The 17,219-nt window shown below is 48.6% G+C and overlaps 1 protein-coding gene across 11 annotated transcripts in view; it reads left to right on the top strand.

Moving 5' to 3' along the window:
• COL13A1 (collagen type XIII alpha 1 chain) overlaps positions 1-17,219 on the top strand; it is a 57,807-nt gene that overhangs the window by 32,671 nt on the left and 7,917 nt on the right. For 6 of the 11 annotated variants that reach the window (XM_053984273.1, XM_053984280.1, XM_053984275.1 and 3 more), the window contains 19 exons: positions 284-310; positions 877-939; positions 2,740-2,793; positions 3,854-3,940; positions 4,405-4,458; positions 4,664-4,708; positions 5,289-5,357; positions 5,928-5,951; positions 6,373-6,426; positions 7,121-7,165; positions 7,439-7,591; positions 8,386-8,484; positions 9,615-9,656; positions 10,180-10,206; positions 11,455-11,535; positions 13,902-13,937; positions 16,017-16,070; positions 16,351-16,404; positions 17,150-17,185. In XM_053984273.1, coding sequence (XP_053840248.1) covers positions 284-310; positions 877-939; positions 2,740-2,793; positions 3,854-3,940; positions 4,405-4,458; positions 4,664-4,708; positions 5,289-5,357; positions 5,928-5,951; positions 6,373-6,426; positions 7,121-7,165; positions 7,439-7,591; positions 8,386-8,484; positions 9,615-9,656; positions 10,180-10,206; positions 11,455-11,535; positions 13,902-13,937; positions 16,017-16,070; positions 16,351-16,404; positions 17,150-17,185 — 1,104 coding nt within the window. The remainder of the gene's footprint in view (positions 1-283; positions 311-876; positions 940-2,739; positions 2,794-3,853; positions 3,941-4,404; positions 4,459-4,663; positions 4,709-5,288; positions 5,358-5,927; positions 5,952-6,372; positions 6,427-7,120; positions 7,166-7,438; positions 7,592-8,385; positions 8,485-9,614; positions 9,657-10,179; positions 10,207-11,454; positions 11,536-13,901; positions 13,938-16,016; positions 16,071-16,350; positions 16,405-17,149; positions 17,186-17,219) is intronic. The other 5 variants (XM_053984281.1, XM_053984279.1, XM_053984276.1 and 2 more) reach the window with 3 other exon arrangements.

Below are 17,219 nucleotides of genomic sequence, written 5' to 3'. Positions count from 1 at the left end.
CTGCTGTTTTGTATTTGATAAACATCTGCAAGTACTGCAAGGTGCTTACTCTGTTCTATGGAAGCCATGAGTCTGAGGTTTGGTAGTTTCTTATGGCAGCCTGAGCTCGCTAATGAAGATAAAAGAAGTTCCAGGCACAAAAATACGCAACTGAAGCACTCTTGTGCCACCAGCTCAAGGCCCCCATAGATGAATGTTCTTTTCCCCACTCTGATAGCTCTAGGAGGATTTGTACTCTCTCCTCCTGGTTTGTCACTCAATTTTTCTCTCTCTTTCTCACCAGGGTGAGCCTGGGACTCCAGGAGAAAAGGTACTCTCAGAAGGTTTTGCTCTGAGTCTGCACTTCTGGTTGGTTTGTGTATTTTTCCCCTCCCTGAGCAGCTGAGGGAGCTGAGGAATGTCTGTGTACTTCCCAGTGCCCAAATCCAGGCCCTAATGGCACCTGCCACTCTAAGCAAAATGGACTAGGATACAGTGATACCAAGTGAGGGAGGGACCATACTGCAAATATTTCCATGCTCCTGCTCATGTCTGTGTCCATGGGAATACATTTCAGCTGCCTTCCACCTTTCCTCCCTACTCCACGAGAGACACAGGGCACAATTTGCTTAGGAAGCAGGTTCCTTCTGCCCCTTCCCTTGTCCCTCTTCTGCCTCCCAGCACTTTGTGCCCCCAGAAGCCTTCCCATGTCCCTGCAGAGGGCCGTCCCCATCTCAGTGTAGCGTGTCCGGGTGCGAGTTCCCAAGGCAGGCACGGTGCACTAGTGCCCCATCCCGGAGCAGCTGCCTCCCCTTGTTTGAGGCTGGCTGGGTTATGTTACAGCATGTGACAGCCATATAACACACACGTTCTCTGTCTCTTTTCTTCCCCACGAAGGGAGATCCTGGAGTCCCAGGGAGGATGGGCCCCCCAGGTTTGCCAGGGAAGAGGGGGCAGCGGGTAGGACATCGCGTGTTTGGGCTGGGTGTCCTGGCAGCGCTGTGCTCCTGCGAGTGGGAGCTGCCGTGTGCTGCACTGTCGTGCTTGCAGGGGATTATGTGTCCTGTGCTGGCTCTTGCCCCCTTGGTGAAGTGTGTTTGTGTGTTCCCGCTTGCAGGAGGTGGGGGCTGCTGGCAGGCAGGGCAGCATGAGATGCCTGGGATGCAGTCTTGTCCCAGGAACGACTAAGGACAGTGCCACTTCTCTTGACTCCAGAAATAACACCCTAAACAGGGATTCAGTAATATGACCTCCTTCCTCAAGAAATCCACTGCTTTGCACCCTAGTTCTGGCAGCACAGGATGTTTTCAGTAGTTCTTATGGACACATGTATTCAAAACAGTCCTTGAATGAAAAGTGGGATACCAAGGCAGAATCAGGGATTCATGGAGCTCTGGGACAGGATTATGAATTATAGTTTTACAAAAACCTTCAATGGCAAACCTTTTCCTTGGGTATGAGGTCCTGAAAATATTTTCCCTCTTTCCAGAGAGAGAAGCATTAATTTAACAATGTGCATGCTCTGGCAGGGAAAGAAAGCTGGGGGAGGGGGGGCTTACAGGTGGCTGGAAGCCAAATTACCTTGGAGAAAGGGGTCATTGCACTCTAGAATTGCCTGACAAAAAGATTGCTGCTAGTAGATTATTTTCCAGGAAGCCACCAGTGCATGTCTGTTCCTGGAGCATTGATGCAAGTCCCGTGCATGTCAGATGCGTGCCCTTGAGCTCTGATGAGCAGCACCAGCCTCTGCAGGCCAGCAGCATGGCTCCAGGAGAGAGCTGGCCACCTGTGGGGGAAAAGAGGGTTTGAGTTGTTCTGTATAATGTGGACAAGTTGCTGAGTCTTGGAGCTGTGGGGATAGTGGCTAAGAACACACCTTTCCCTGGTGATGCATTTGAAACATCTCTTCAGGGTAACAGAAACCTCCAATATCTCTCTCTGTCCTGGTAAAATGCAGACTCCCAAACAGGACACTGTACTTGGAAACCATGAATTTAGCAGCTGGGTGGAATGGTCTGAAGAGATCTTAACTTCAACATAAAGACCAGTCATTGAGCTCCAATATTGAAAATATGGCCCAGGTGTCATGGTGAACTGAGCAAAGCCACTTCACCAAGGGAATGCTGGATGCTCTCCATTGCTCAGTGCCCGTGGCATCCTCCATGGTGCCTCACACAGCTCAGCCTGCAGCTCTCCAGGCATCATCTTACACCATCAGCTGCTGTCTTTGCCATTTTTGCCACTCTTGTCTTCACTGCTTACACGACCAGTGCGTGTCCCGGAGCTTGGCTGCCAGCTGAGACGCTGCACTGCTTGGGTTTATTTGAGAGCATGATGAGTCTGGGATTAGGAGCTAGGGAAGAGGAGCAGGGCATGGAGAAAGTCCTGCACTCCAACTAAAATTCACCCTGGGCAACAGCTTCTGTGGGCATATGGATCAGGGAAAGCCTGTGCAGAAGAAGTGACAGGGAAAAGTGTTTAGTAGACCAGAGGGATAAGGAAGATGCACAGGGGGGACCCTGGATCCCTTTCTCATTCACCTTCCTTTGGAGAGGAATGGCAATGATGTGCAGAGATAGTCAAAAGGATGGGCAAAAACTTGTAATGTCTTGAGCTGGTACTGCTCAAGGTCTGTGCCCAAAATAAAATCCTTAGGGAAGGGAAAGAGGGTGTGAAACCAGGAGCAGATCACCCTTTTACTGCTTCTCCAGGATGGAGAGCCTGCAGAGTCAACCTTGACCATGTCTGTTTTGCCAACAGGGTGAGAAAGGACGAGCTGGTGACCCTGGAATTCCTGGACTTCCTGGCCCAAAGGTTTGTCTCTTTCCTGAATTAATTTTTCTTTCTTTCTTTCTTTTTTTTTTTTTTTTTTTTTTTTTTTTTTGGTGGGGCCACTCTCACCCCTTTTCCTCCCTCCCTCCTGTGCACAGCTCACACATTCTTAGCTGACTGTGGCAACATGTTCTGCACTGCTCAGCTGAATGTCATCTTCAGACAGGGATGTGAGGGAGGCACACAAAAGATGCCTTTTTGTAGGAATTGCATGCCCTCATGCAGTAAGGGGGAGGTTGTGGTCCTGGGACCAAGGCCCCGGAATTGTGTTCCAGTACTTCCCCTTTAAAAGCATGATCCCAGATGTAACGTGGCATTTTAGCCTCCCTCCTGCTCCAAGATCCATGGATGATGAGGTGATGGGCTTTTGGGGAGCTGCACTGCTGTGCTCTGAGTTGGAGGAGTAACTTTGTGCTCAGAGAGACCCAGGGCCGGTCAGGTAAAGCTAAGCCCTGAAACTGGTGTTTGCCCTGTGCTCTGAGATTTTCAGATAGAAATCACACCTTTCAAATCAGACTTGCACAGGGTGCTTTTTCTTTGGGAAAGGAGACACTGCAGTGAATGCCAGTGGCCATTTCAGGAAGGGATGAGAGTGTAGTGGTAACTTTCCTGTTACTGCCTTATTATCTGCTCTGTGCAAAGGACGTGGTGTGCAGGGCTGAGTGGCTGATGACTACAGCTCCAGAGGGAGGCATTCCAAAAGAAGCCATCATCGTGTGGTTTAATCAGCTCAGTTTCATCAACAGAAGAACAGAGTGTTCAAAGGGAGGCTGGGGGATGAGGCCTGTCCACAGGCAGCCTTGTGTTGCCTGATGCAGCCAAGGGGATGAGTGTGGCTGTGGCTGCTGCAGGGCTCCACAAGGACCCTCAGGCAGGACCATGCTGTCCTGGTTCCTGGCCAGCTGCTGCCTCTGGAGCAGTGCTCTCTGGGCTATCAGGAGTCCAGCTGATGGATCTTGTCTTGGCCAGTATTTTGGCAAGGGAACTTACAGAGGTGCAGAGTCTGAACTGAGACATGTGGCTTGTTCTTCTTTGCAAACAGGGAGACAAGGGAATTGCTGAGAATGCCTTGGTGGGAGCTAAAGGAGAGCCTGGCCCTCCAGGTCTGCCTGGACCCCCTGGACCAAAGGTGAGTGATTTTTCCTTCAGAGAGTTGTGTTGTGAGGGACTGCACCCAGCACAAGGTGTGTAGGAAGGAGCAAAGGTTGTATTCATCTGTGCCCACCTCTGATCACCTGCTGGAGGGATGTCAGGTTCTACAGAGTGTTCTAGTACTGTTGTTCTGTATGCTGCAGGTGAGAGAGTCTGTGAACTGTTTTTGGAAGGAAAATCCCCTTCTTGTGCTCATATAACTCCCCTCTAGGCTCTGTGAGAAACCAGTCTGAACATTCCCTCTGCACTGGGTGGAACAGAAGGGTGCCTCATGGGCAGTCGTGGCAGGAGATTTGGGCTACCTGAGGAGAAGGAGCACAGGAGGGGTGCTTGGTTGGTGCAGTTCTGCAGTTCTTCCTCCTGGAAATGTGAAGCCAGCAGTGAAGTTGCACCCTCTCAACACAATAGAAAGCCATGCCTTTCCCTTTCTCTCCCTGTCAGGGAGAAGCTGGTGACGTTGGTCAGCCTGGTGCTGCAGGATCACCAGGAGAAAAGGTAAGGAGTGCTTTTGCACAGCTCCGGGTTCTGAGCTTCAGGAGCTGCAGATTTGTTCCTGTGTGTGCAAAACTTAGCTGAGAAGGAGAATTTTAAATCAAGCTGTCTAGCCCAGACTGTTTCAGAGAGCCAGCAGAGTGTGATACCTGGAGTTCAAGAAAGTGAAGGGACAGGCTTTGCTAAAACTGTGATCTTCCTGTTTCAGGGGGAACGTGGTTCACCAGGAGACCAGGGACCCATGGGCCCAAGGGTAGGTGTTCCTTCACTGACAGAGTTTTGGCCCTTCAGAGGGCTCTAAGGATAGTGGGACCACACTGACAGTCCAGATTGGGTCTTGCTGTCAGTAAAAGTACTCATAGATGGGCAGTGGCTAAGTTTGAGGTGGGCTGTTTCTCCACTCCATACCCTCACCCCTACATTAGAGGAAGAAAATTCTCCCAGGCCATCTCAGGGTGGCTCTTTCATAGGAGGAGGTGGGTTTGGACATCCCAATCTGGACTCAGGCCCTTGACCTACCAGAAAAGGGCAGCAAGAGGGTGGATGCATCCACACATCTAACAATTGGTCGGGACAATCCTGTTCCTGGATTCTGGCCTCAACTTCACCTCTTCCCAGACTGCCAGCTTTGATGCCTGTTATGGTGGTCTGAGCTGGGCTGGTTACAATTCTGTAGAATCTCCTGCACTGCAGGGGCTTTCTTTAATAAATGAAAAACTGGACACTTGTGAAATGGGCCCCTCTGAGCCCCCTTTTGCAGAATGAACCACAGCTCTGAGCCCCCCAAGGGAAGGGCAGTCCCAGCCCGTGGCTGAAGACCTGGTATTTTGCAGGGCCCCAAAGGAGAGCCTGGGAAGGATGAAATGATGGACTATGATGGGAACATCAGTGAAGCTCTCCAGGTGAGCATCTGCCCTCCTGTCCTGTGAGGTGACTGCTGGCTGCTTTACTGTTTCTCAAGGATGCAGACAGGGAACAGTGCAGATCTGCTTCCTTGCAGGGAAGAGAAGCACTTGGTTGTGCCACAGTCCCCTTCATCCCACAGCTCACTGCCTGCAGTGTTCTGGTGAATACCTGTGCACTGGCTGGGCTGGTGTATTCACATACAGGTCACATGAATGCCCTTGGGAGTGGCCCACAGTGTGGGGTGGGTGGTGAATAAAGTCACCAAAGCTTCCTCACAAGGAATGTGAGGGTGGAGTGTGGAGAGTGAGTGGCTGTGCCCAGCTCCAAGCTGGCCTAGGCTCCACAGGGAAAATGGAGAAATTGTAGAATAACAGCTCTGTGGGACTTGAAGTGAGTATTTAGTTTGGGTTTCTTTTGGGTTTTTTCCCCTCTTATTAATTTTGTGAACTCCTTACTCATTTGGGCCATTGTTACATTAGTGGAGAACAAGCCAACTCCAGGAAAAAGTTTAGTTTTCCAATGTTTGTTTTATTTTTTAATTACTTTTTTCACTTTTTTTTTCCTAGGAAATACGAACTTTGGCCTTGATGGTGAGTTCCTGTCCATGCTGTGGGGTTTTACACAAGTAGCCATATGTCCATCCTAAGCAGATGGCCTGACAATTTAGGTGCAGCTAAAACACTTGGCCTTTGCAATTGGGAGCTAAAGCTGGGGCAGCTGACAGCTGAAAGAAGAGCACATCTTGCCTTCTGATCTTGGCACTTGAATTCTAATCAGGGCTTTCATCTCTCTGCTTTAAGAGGTCATACATGCTGCTCAGAACAGGGAGTGCTCAGAAGGAGCAGGGAAGAGCAACTCTCAGGGCTCTCCATTGCTCATCTTCCCAACAAAATATGATTTAAGGAATCCCTTGGAATATTCCTCTGTGATTGCCCCTTAAACTTAGGAGAGGTGTCTGGTTTCAAAGCACAAAAATATATCAAAAATGAAAATAATTTTTTCTTTATCTAGGGACCCCCAGGACGTCCAGGTGTGGCTGGACCTCCAGGGCCACCAGGACAGAAGGTATTGTCTCAGTTCAGCACTTGCAGGCCTCAGGGAAACACAGAGTGGCCCAGGCAGAATTCCCACCCACAACTCTTCCCAGTGCTCCTTTATTTCCTGTCCAGCACTATCAGACTGTCCTGCTGTCCTCTGCCACTCCTCCTCACACACAATATCCTGAAAATCTCTTTTCCCACAATGATAATGCCTAATCTGAAAGATGAAGGATCCTTTCTACTTGCCCTCCCCTTCAGGAAGCAGCTTGTGGGAACCAAACTGTGGGATTGTGTTGGTTGGGGACTGCATGACAGCACTGGGAGCTGGCAGGATCAACAAGATTGGGAAAATGCTCAGGCAGTCACATAATATAATGTTTCAACAGGGGTTTCCATGAGGTTTTTTGGGTGGTTTTGTGGTTTTTTTGTTTTTTTTTTTTTTTTTTTTTTTGGTTGTTTTGTTTTTTTGTTGTTTTTTTTTTTTTTGGGGGGGGGGTTTGGGTTTTTTTTAATTCTATGACTGCAGAAAACCTCAGGTGTTTCCATGCTTTATTCTTGGTGATTATGAGAAAAAACCCTGGATTTTTTGTGTGTTTTTCTCCTGTGAGTAGTCCGTGCAGGCTATTTCTGCAATGCCTGCCCTTTTTCATCACAGTGCTCCACAGAAGGAGTCAGAACAGCTGCTTTCAAACTGCCAAAGTAACAATTCTGTGTTTCAGGGTGAAATTGGCTTGCCAGGTCCTCCAGGCCACGACGGAGAAAAGGTAAGGCATGATGCTCTTCCCTTCACAGGTCTTACCTGGGGTCATCTCTGTCTTTGACATCACACAGTTGCTTTTTCCACGAGGAAAAAAGTATTTTGCTTCACAAGAAGGAGCATTAATGGTTTGTCAGTGTCCTAACATTTGTCATGGAAACACTACGTTGTCCTGTCTCCAAAGGGCATAGCCGGGAGGGAAAGATGAGCAGAAAAAAGAAGCTCTGTGCTTTACTCCATCTCTAAGTGTTTCACTTTATGTTGTGTGAATTTCATTTAGGGACCACGTGGCAAGCCTGGAGAGATGGGCCCCCCTGGGCTTCAGGGGCTGCCAGGAAAGGATGGACCTCCTGGAATAAAGGGAGAGCCAGGCCACATCGGGGTCAGAGGAGAAAAGGGCGATAAGGGAGAGCCAGGACAAGCAGGGTCACCGGTGAGTAAATCAAAGCCTCTCCAAGTCCTGCTGGCTACCCAGCTTATGGGGCGAGGCCCCAGGACTCCTTGGGTGCCTCAGAGCCCCTGCAAGGTGGGTGCTGCTGTGTGAAGTGTCACTGTACAGGAGATGCTGGCTTCCTGGCACGTGTATTGTCCTCTTGCTGGAGTGGCTGCTCTCTGGGCACCGTGTCCCTTCCTCAGCTTGCTGCCTGGTGTCTTGCTGGCACTGAAATGCTGCTGGCAGCAAGCAGGTGTGACTGTGATCCAGAGGCTGAGGCACCAGCACAACCCCTCCTGGGAGGGCAGCTGCATGGGGTAACCCCTCACAACCCAGCCACTAACTGGGGCAGAGTGCCCAGCCTCCCAGCTTCAGTCTGTCACAGCCTCTGTGTCCCCAGCACTGCTCAGGGGGGTTTATGCAATGACTTCCTGCCTCTCTATGGGATTACCAGGATGAAACTCCAGCTGTCTCAAGAGCTGGCTGTGGGGAGTGATTGCTAACACAGACTCCAGCAAACTGCATAACCCTGAGCAGAACTTGGAGGCAGGAAAGCAGCACCCCATCCCCACTCTGGGGACTGGTACATCCACAGTGACAGGAGGATGTTCAGCCATTTGCCCCTCTGCTTTCAATGTTAGTGAAGTCCTGCATTTCCCTGGATACCCAGTGGATATCCAAGGTTTTCAGAGCACTCTTGGGATGACCAGAGCCATCTTGGCTCTTATACTGATATGTTCTATGTCTGCCTGATTTAGTTGTGCAAAACTCTACGAGTCTTTCTTGATCTATAGGGTCTAGATGGCCCCACTGGAGAGAAAGGCGAACAAGGTGACCAAGGGATACCAGGACCATCAGGATTGCCAGGGCCCATTGGACTTCCAGGATTGACAGTAAGAATGGAAAAGAAAAGGCTGCTCTTTCCTGCTTGGTAAAGAGAAAATAGCATAGAGCAGCACATTTCCCAAAGTGCTGAGTATCCTGGGAGCCTCAGAGCCCTACCCCTTTGTTAGGTGTCACAGAATGTCCATCAGACCTCCAGCAGCACACAGGGAATGTGAAACACATGCTCTGTTCCCACTTCTCCTGGGGGAACTGCTGCTTGCCAACCCATGGGTGGTTCACAGGCAGCTTCAGTGGAGGGAGACTCCAGAGCACAGCTGGTGGTGAAGGGCTCTGCTGTTGTGTGCAGGGAGAGAAGGGTGAGCCTGGGCAGCGTGGAGACACAGGGAATCCAGGAGAGTCGGTAGGTCACTGCTCCCGTGTTCCTGCGTGATCTCGGCAGCAGGGGAGGGGTGATCTGGCAGCAGTGCTGCTGGAAACTGGCACACCCCCCTCTGGTGACACCCCTTGGCTGAGGACAGCAAGCCTTATGCTGTGGGGCTGGACCAGCCACCTCTGGCTCCTGATGCCCTCCTTTCCCTGACACAAGAACAATCTGTCTCACAACCCTCAATCAATAAGGAATGCCTAGGGAAGAACAGATCTTGGAAAGCATAACAAATACTTTCCTCAGTATTTGCAGTAAATTATTTCCTGGCAATTATTTGCATGTGTATATATACACATATTTTTGTTTTTTTCCCAAAAGATTTTGTTGTTCTTGAATTTGCCTGCTCACCCCTAGCTTTGGGGTGCCCTGCAGCAAGAAGTCCCACAAGCTATTGACACATATGGAGCCAGACACCTTCTTTAATATCTTTTACTCTTTGACCCTCTGCCTCCTTGTAGGAATGGTGGTAGAGTAGTGGAAGTGGACCTTTCTTTGGAAAAAACCTCACTGCTTTCCCTCCTCTTAAATATTGGCAACTTTTGCATAACCCTCCCCTGAGTCCTGTTGCTGCTTGCCAGCCACTCAGTCCTGGATTGCTGCTGCTTCCTAACAGTCCTTAGGGGGAGTCCAGGTTTCCCAGCCTGGTGGAGGAGCTCTGCTGCACCCTGTGTCCTGTCTCCCCTCCGAGCAGCCCCACTTTGCTCCTGAGGGCAGCACATTGATGGTGGCTTCTCTTGCATTGCTTTCCAGATAACTGGGCCCCCTGGACCCCAAGGCCCTCCAGGACCTCCAGTAAGTTTGAGTTATTCACCTGAGGAGCGAGGGAATGGGAATGGGATTAGAGCAGGCAGTGGCTGGGGAGGATTCTGTGTGGAGAAGACAGCCAGAACCACTGCAGTGTTGAAATGGGAACATGCTTAGTATCACTTCCAAACCCACCCCCAGAGCAGGTCAGAGCTGCAGTGGGCTGGGAGGGCAAAGAAAGAAGGTTTTGTTAGTTGGAGATGAAAGGGAAGACAGTAGTGAGATGGGCTGGATGGGATTAAAGGGATCAACTGCAGGAATTGTCTTAACAGCACATCTGGCCCCCTGCCAGGGTGTGCTTGGCAAGAGGCTCCTGGTTAGAGATGAGAACAGTACATGAAGTGCCCGTTACACAAATATAGAGGCCTTTGGGCTGAGTGTTCCTGCCCCAGAGAGCAAAACCTTTGTACTGCATGCTTAACTGGGATACCTGTAACATTAACATCTGTAACATCCTGACCTGTAACATCCTGAAACATTACTTACATCTTGTCTCTCATCCCAAATACAGGGTCTTCAGGGTGTCCCAGGACCCAAGGTAAGGGCACAAAGTATTACATACTGAAACGTAACAAAACTTGTCCCAGGTACTAGAATTCCCTTAAGTAACATCTTTTTAGTTCAGGTGGTACTTTTCTTCCATCTTGGTAAGAGGATAAATCCTTCTGGATACGTTCTTGAAGGAAATGGATTAGGAGCTCTCATTTTAGGACCCAGAAAAATGGTCATTCCCTCCCGTTTTCATGCAGAGAAGTGGGAATTCACTGGTCCATGGAATTCTGCCCATGAGAACACAGTTGAAATCTTTGTCTGGAGGGTGGAGGTTTGTACAGTGGGATGAATAGTCTGCACACAGTCCTAAGGAACTGAGCTCTAGCTAAAAATTAGTCTTAAAATTACCCTGTACATTCTGCTGTAAAGCACTCGAGAACTTCACCGTCCTTGGTGGTGAGAATCTTTCTAATCTCCATCTAAATGCTCAGCCTGCACCTTTGGCTTGCCTGCTGTGAAACAGTTGCCTACACAAAAAATAGTAGAGTGGAAATGCTAAAGGAGAGCTGCATATTTCTGGTGATGTTCTGAACAAAGATTGGAAAATGTGCCAAGTGTCTTAATTCTAATTGTCCTTTGGCCACCAGCATTGTTTGGGTGCTAAAAGGGACGGGTATGTTTTAAAAAGCCTTATGAACAGCAATGAGGAGGAAAGAAGTTTTGGGTTACATTTTGACTTTAAGAAAAAGGGGTATTATGTTTAATACTGCTTTATAGTTTATAAAGCAGAATTTTAAAAATACAGCTGGGAAAAGAATGCTGATTATTTTTTTAATTGTTGAAACTGATGCTTTAGCATTTACAAAAGTCTCTCCAAACATCATTTCTGTATGATTTTTCTTCAAGGCTTGTAGACACCTGTCATTCATTTCCACTGGATGCACATCTTAAAATGTAAACCCACCGCGTCAGATAACTTCTGGTTATTTATATATAAATATATGTACAGCAACAACAGCAGGGAGAGCAGCACCAGAGTGAGCTCAGCTCTCCTCTGAACATCTTTACCCACAGGGCCTGAGTCTCCTCTTATTGCCACTGAGTTAAAACAGGTGCTCACACAGGGGTAATTTGAATGACAGTGGTTTTCTTCAAATTAGGCTGAGAATTGGGCTAAAGCATTACTCTGCTGCCTCTTGTATTCCCTCTGCTATCCAGTTCTCTCTGAAGGGAGGAATGTTTGTTATATAAGTGCTGTTATGGTGGTTTATTTTCTGCTCCATCCTTCCTTTAGGGGGAAGCAGGGATTGATGGAGTGAAAGGAGAGAAGGGTGCCCAGGGTGAAAAAGGAGACAGAGGGCCACTGGGATTACCCGTAAGTATCCAGGAAGCAAGCAGCACTTTGTGAGCCAAACTTAATATCAGCTGTAAAAAGATCCCTCAATAGGAGACGCACGTGGGGATTTGGTATGCAGAGTCAGAGAAAGAGATGCTCTATAAATAACTGTGCCTTTGCTTTTTAAACCCAAAGCCTCAATTTCTGTACTGAGCCTTCAGCTTCTAGATCTGTTGAATAGATAAACAATCATTTTATTTCCTCCTGCTTCTGGCAGGACTGGGAAAAACAAGCAGTAGCTTTCCTGGAGGTTGTCTGCACTTCAGGGCAAGACCAGAAACATAAGTCAGAGATGTGGGAAGAGAAATGCCAGCCATTTGTCTCCTGGGCTAAGCTTTGTACAAAGCATGGTGGTTCTTAATGCAAACAGCTTTTTTTGGTAGCTGAAACATTCCTGTCCCTTCTGCCATGGAATGAGTGCTCCCCCTGGCCCAGCGTGTTCCTGCTGTGTGTGAACACAGCTCCATTAGCCTGGTGTTAGAGCCTCGCTTGGCTTAGGGAGAGGAATTGGGGCACAGTGTACTATAGAGAAGTTGCAGGAGCTTTAGATACAACTCTGATGATGAGTTGGTGGTAGTTGTTCCACCCAGCCCCCAGGTTGTTCCACCAGTCCCCAGGTTCTCTCATCATAAAAAGCACTGGTGGCACAGTAGACCTTCCCACAATGTTTTGCCTGGAACAAACACTGCAGAGTGCATCTCATGTGCTGTGTGGCTTGTCGTCCTGTGTTCAACCACTCAGATCCCTTGTCCCTGACTTCGGCTGAAATGTGCGTGTCTTTGTTTGTAAAATGTTTTCCTCCTTTAGTTGTGCTGAGCAGTAGCTCCCATGTAGAGTTTGAATGAATCCCCTCTAACTCCAGGCTCTCAGATGAGCCCAGCATGAGTACGTTCCCTGGGGCTCCAGGCAGAGCAGGGGAGAAGGGGGTGCTTTGGAAGGCTCAAAGGCCAGGGATTGTGCCACAGTGAAGCAGTGAGGAGTCAGAACCCAGTCCCCTGAGAAATGCAAATGGAAGTTTTCTGTGTAAATGGTTATTCCCTCAAGCCAGTGGGGTATCTGGACAGGGAAAGGAGGTCCTTGTGACAGTCTGAGCAGAAGGCGCCCCAGCAATTATCCCAACAACTCATTTTTGTGGGAAGGAATGTGCTAGCTGCTTCTCCTACAGCAGCGAGCCCCATGGGGGTCCAAAGGTCCCTTGGCTTTTCCGATCACTCTTCCTGAGCTGTGGAGGTGGGAAGACTGGCTCAGAAGGGTCCTCTCAGGAATATTTTGTTGGGATCAGCATATTGGCTGGCCAACCAGGAAGCACAGCTCATAAGATCAGATACTGTGGAACTTGTATCTTTCTTCAGAGCCATTGAACTCTCTTCATAAGCTTTTCCATGCCTGATCCAGTGTATCTTCAGCCTGTCCAACTAAATGCAGTGCCAAGCAGGTTCTGAAATATTTCAGACTGTAAAATCCTGAAGCTGGATCTTCTGCCTTTTTCTCTGACTTGGGGCTTGACATGATGCTGAAATTCCAGTCCTGATTGTCTGCAGTAGCCTTGGGCTTCTCTGTGCTGATAGGGTGAGGAAGCTTGTAATGCTCAAGTGGAGAAAAACTCAGTATTTGGTACTTACATCCTACCACAGCTTTCCCTCCCAACCACTGTCTGAGAGAAGCCACTGGGCTTGATGGGCCTTGGGCAGAATCACTGTTAGGTCTCATGGATGAGGAAATGCAGGGCAGGAGCCGAGCAGACAGCAAAGTGCCACTTGATCTAGTCTGGTGTAAAGCTGCACTGGTGACACAGGGAGATGATCCACCTGTTTCATAAGCCCCCAAACAACTGCATGTAGAGTGGAGCAAGCCTGCAGCTGACCTAGTGGGCACCACAAGCCCCGGGTTTCTTGGTAGCAGCTTGAACAGCTGATGGTTCTGCCCTGCCTATAAATGCCTTGGTGACCAGTGGCCTCTGAGCCTTGTGTCTCACCTGTGTTGCCCAGCCTGCCACAAAGGCAATGCAGATTCTGGCTCCACTGTCACATTGTCCTTTTCACCACCTGTCATAGAACAGCTGCTTCCCCAGGAGTTTTCCCGGGGGCACTGAGTGAGAGAAATTTGCAGTCTTAGGAGGATCTGAAAGTTGCAGGTCAACATTATATGTATTCAGTGTTTCTGTGTTTTTGTTGGTTTGCTTGTAAGTGCCATCACCTGTCCTTGAGATCTTAATTTTTGTTAATTGCAAGCATACGTTTGTCTCAAGTCACTGCTTTACTCACCTCTCCCCTCCCCTCTCCTTTCCCCTCACCCTCCTCCCCTCTCCTCTGCCTTGTTTTTGTGACCCCTCCCCGCCTGTTCAGGGTGCTTCAGGTTTAGACGGCAGGCCTGGACCACCGGTGAGTTCCATTTCTCTGTTACCCCGTGTTTGTCCTCCCCAGTATCGTGACTTGTGTTGCGTCTTCCACCCAAGTCTTGTTTATACCAGGAATAATCTTATTTTTACCAAAGCAGGCTTAGGAGGGGGTTAAACTTAAAATGAGGAGTGTTGTCACCCACTTGTCTTCTTTCATGCTGCAAGTCTGGATCCTGGGATCACAGCCTCCTTGTTCCACTCTGTCTCAGTAACAAGAGGAATGAAACCTCTGCATGATTCCATGGTGCTCTGTTCTCCTGTCCTCTTTATCCTGATGGGTCTCCAACCTGTCATTCTCCATGAGATGGGAGAGAGGCTCATCATCAGGAGCTGCAGTCAGAGGACAAGAGGGAATGGCTTCAAAATGAAAGATTTAGTAGGCTTTGATTGGATATTAGGGAAAAGTTCTGTACTGTGAGGTACTGGCACAGGGTGCCCAGAGCAGCTGTGGCTGCCCCTCCCCTGGAAGTGTTCAAGGCCAGGTTGGACAAGGCTTGGAGCAGCCTGGGATAGTGGAAGGTGTCCCTGTTCATGGGAGGGGGTTGGAACGAGATGATGTTTAAGGGCCCCACTGACCCCAACCATTCTATGATTTTAAGTAATGCCAACCTGGTTCTGCAAACCACTCTGCTATTCTTGGATAACAGCTGTTAAATAACAGCCAAATATTTTTAATCCCTCTTGGGAAATCACAGATCACCCATGTACAATCCATTTGGCTATTTAAAAACAAAAAGCAATTCCTTCTCCTCAGTGGAGCTGGGAATAATTTCAGCTGCTCTGACTTGTGAAGAGAATCTGAGTGTTTGGGGAAACTGTAGATACAATTTTATAGATGTGCAGGGGAGATTTCAATTCCTTAGCAGTAAATGATGCATAAGTGAAGGCAGTTAAGGTTTCCAGGATTGCACGGATCTAAGGAGAGCCCGATTTTTCTCTTCCTTCGCCATGCTGAAGTTGTGTGCTGCATGAGCTACTCCTCAACTTGTGTTCTGCAGATCTTGACTTCTCTGAAAAGCTCTCCTGATCCACGTGAGCTGTCCTGCTCTCATCAGAAAGGTTACTTTAGTGACTAAGGATTGCAGACTGACATTAAAAAGTGCAAGACCCTTTGCATTAAGGCTTTTACAAAAAGACTCTCCCCTTTGGGAAGCTTGCTCCTTGGTTCTTCCTAGGAATCAGGTAATGTGCCTCAAAAGCATCCCTTTATTGAGGCTCCATGAGGGAATTGTAAACCCATACCTATGTGGTTTAAGGAGTCTGAGTCAGAGGTGCTGGAATCTTGCTCTTAGCCAGAGGGACTGTTACTGAACCACCATGCTGCCAACATTAAAGATCACTTGGATTGATTTCTCAGAGGCCAGGCAAGTCTCAGGAGCACCAGCAAGGAAGTTTGGTGTGCTGGTGGGAGATTGGCTCTGTGTCAAAGGGCTAGGGAAAACACTGGGTGTTCCTGTCAGCATGGCTGCCAGCCTGGTGGAGTGACAGGGATGGCAAAGGAGGAGCAGAGGGACTGGAGGATGCCCCTCCCAGCTCACATCTGTGCCTGTACTCACCTGCATTCAGCTCTGCAGCTTGGGGTCTGTCAGCTTGCATGAACCACTGACCCAGCATTTCCCATCTCCTCAACTACGTGACTCTGGGAGGGGGTAGAGGAAATAAGGAAATAAGCAAAAAGAAAAGCAAATTGCTTATCATCTGTGTAAATAGCCTTTATTCTGCTACAGCTTTCAGCCTTATCTGGTATAAACTGGAAAGAAAGAATTCCTGTGTATGGAGCTGGTAGAAATAATTGTCAAGAGAGAGCTTCAGAATTAAAAATGAGGCTCTGTGTGGTGGTGCTGGTGTGATCCAACATAGCAGTTCCCATGTTCTTCAGATTGCCTTACCAGCTACAAATCCATCTCCCCTAACACTGAAAGCTGTCGTGGTGCTAGGTGCCTTCCTCCACCAGCCTGTCCTTCCAAGCCGAGCTTTTCCTAAGGGAGCAGCAGTGTCTCCTGGCTTTAAGGAGGCCCTGGAATAAAAGCATCCTGATGTGTTTTCTTTCCTACAACTGCAGGGTATTCCAGGACCAATTGGGGTTTCAGGACCAGCAGGACCAAAAGGAGAAAGGGTGAGTTTTCTTCAGAACTGACAGATGCTCTAGAACTTCTCTGAAGATACCACAGCTCTTGAGGGATAGAGGAGCTCTAGGCTTTTCCAGAGCTGGAATTGCCCTCTCCTTGTTCATACAAGAGCCTCAGCTGGGCCTCTTTGGTGCTTGAGTATCTCTTCCTTGGGGGTTTTCAGGTGCTTTGAAATGCATCCTTTGCTTTTTTCTTCTATGGTGCTCTGCTGCCTGTTTGTACTAAATAGGAATGTGAACAGTTTCTACTCTTTTGTATCCATTTCAGGGCAGTAAAGGAGATCCTGGAGTTGCAGGACCAATGGGGCCAGCAGGGCTTCCTGTAAGTACAGAAATCCTAGGGATTTATTTCCAGAGCCTGTTTCCTTGGTGTGGTTGAAGATGCTGCTGTAATAGTGTTTGCAGTCACAGCTGGGCTAGGTATAACTCAGGTTACAAGATTTTGTTCACTATGGGAGTGACAGAAAAAGCTGAGTAGCTTCAGAGCAGACTCAGAGCGATGTGGAGGAGGCTGAAAGAAAACTGTTAATTCACCTTGGTCCTTCAAGTTCCTAAAGAAGCTGTGTGGGACTCCCAGGATGTGTCTCTTAGTCCAAAATGCTGCTTTTGAGCAGCTTCCTTTACCTTTCACAGCCTGGGTGCCTGCCTCCTGTCTGAGAGAGCCCTGTCTTGTCATTGCAGGGACAAGAGCTGCCTTCGGTGAGGTTAATTCCACTGACTGGGATTGCTTTTGGCAAAATGGGGCCAGTGTTGGTGCTGTGGGTCTAATGCAGTCATGGAGCAGCTTTGTTGTTTAACACAAAAAAGCAAGTTCGTTGCATGCTCATAACTAATTTGTTTCGTATCTGAAGAGTCCATAGGGTAGGTAGTAGTGGTGTTACCACCTGGATGGTCTGATGGAGGTGAAGAGGAGGTTGCCTGGTGGAAAGTTTTGTTTGATTTTGACATAGCCATTGGTACAAATGGAAAAACTTACCAAAATCCTGAGCACACATTTCTCTCTTTAGTGGGAACATGGTGAAATCTGCTTCTTTTCAAATGCTTCTTTCTGTGTTGATGCATTTCAGGGTTTACAAGGTCTACCTGGTGACAAGGGAGTCCGGGTAAGTTACCAGGCAAACTCCTTGTGTTTAACTG

This window comes from Vidua macroura, chromosome 8 (genome assembly GCF_024509145.1).
Source record: "Vidua macroura isolate BioBank_ID:100142 chromosome 8, ASM2450914v1, whole genome shotgun sequence".
NCBI classification, from domain to species: domain Eukaryota; kingdom Metazoa; phylum Chordata; class Aves; order Passeriformes; family Viduidae; genus Vidua; species Vidua macroura.
The sequence above is the reverse complement of the archived record's forward strand: the minus strand, read 5'-3'. Positions and strand labels throughout refer to the sequence as shown.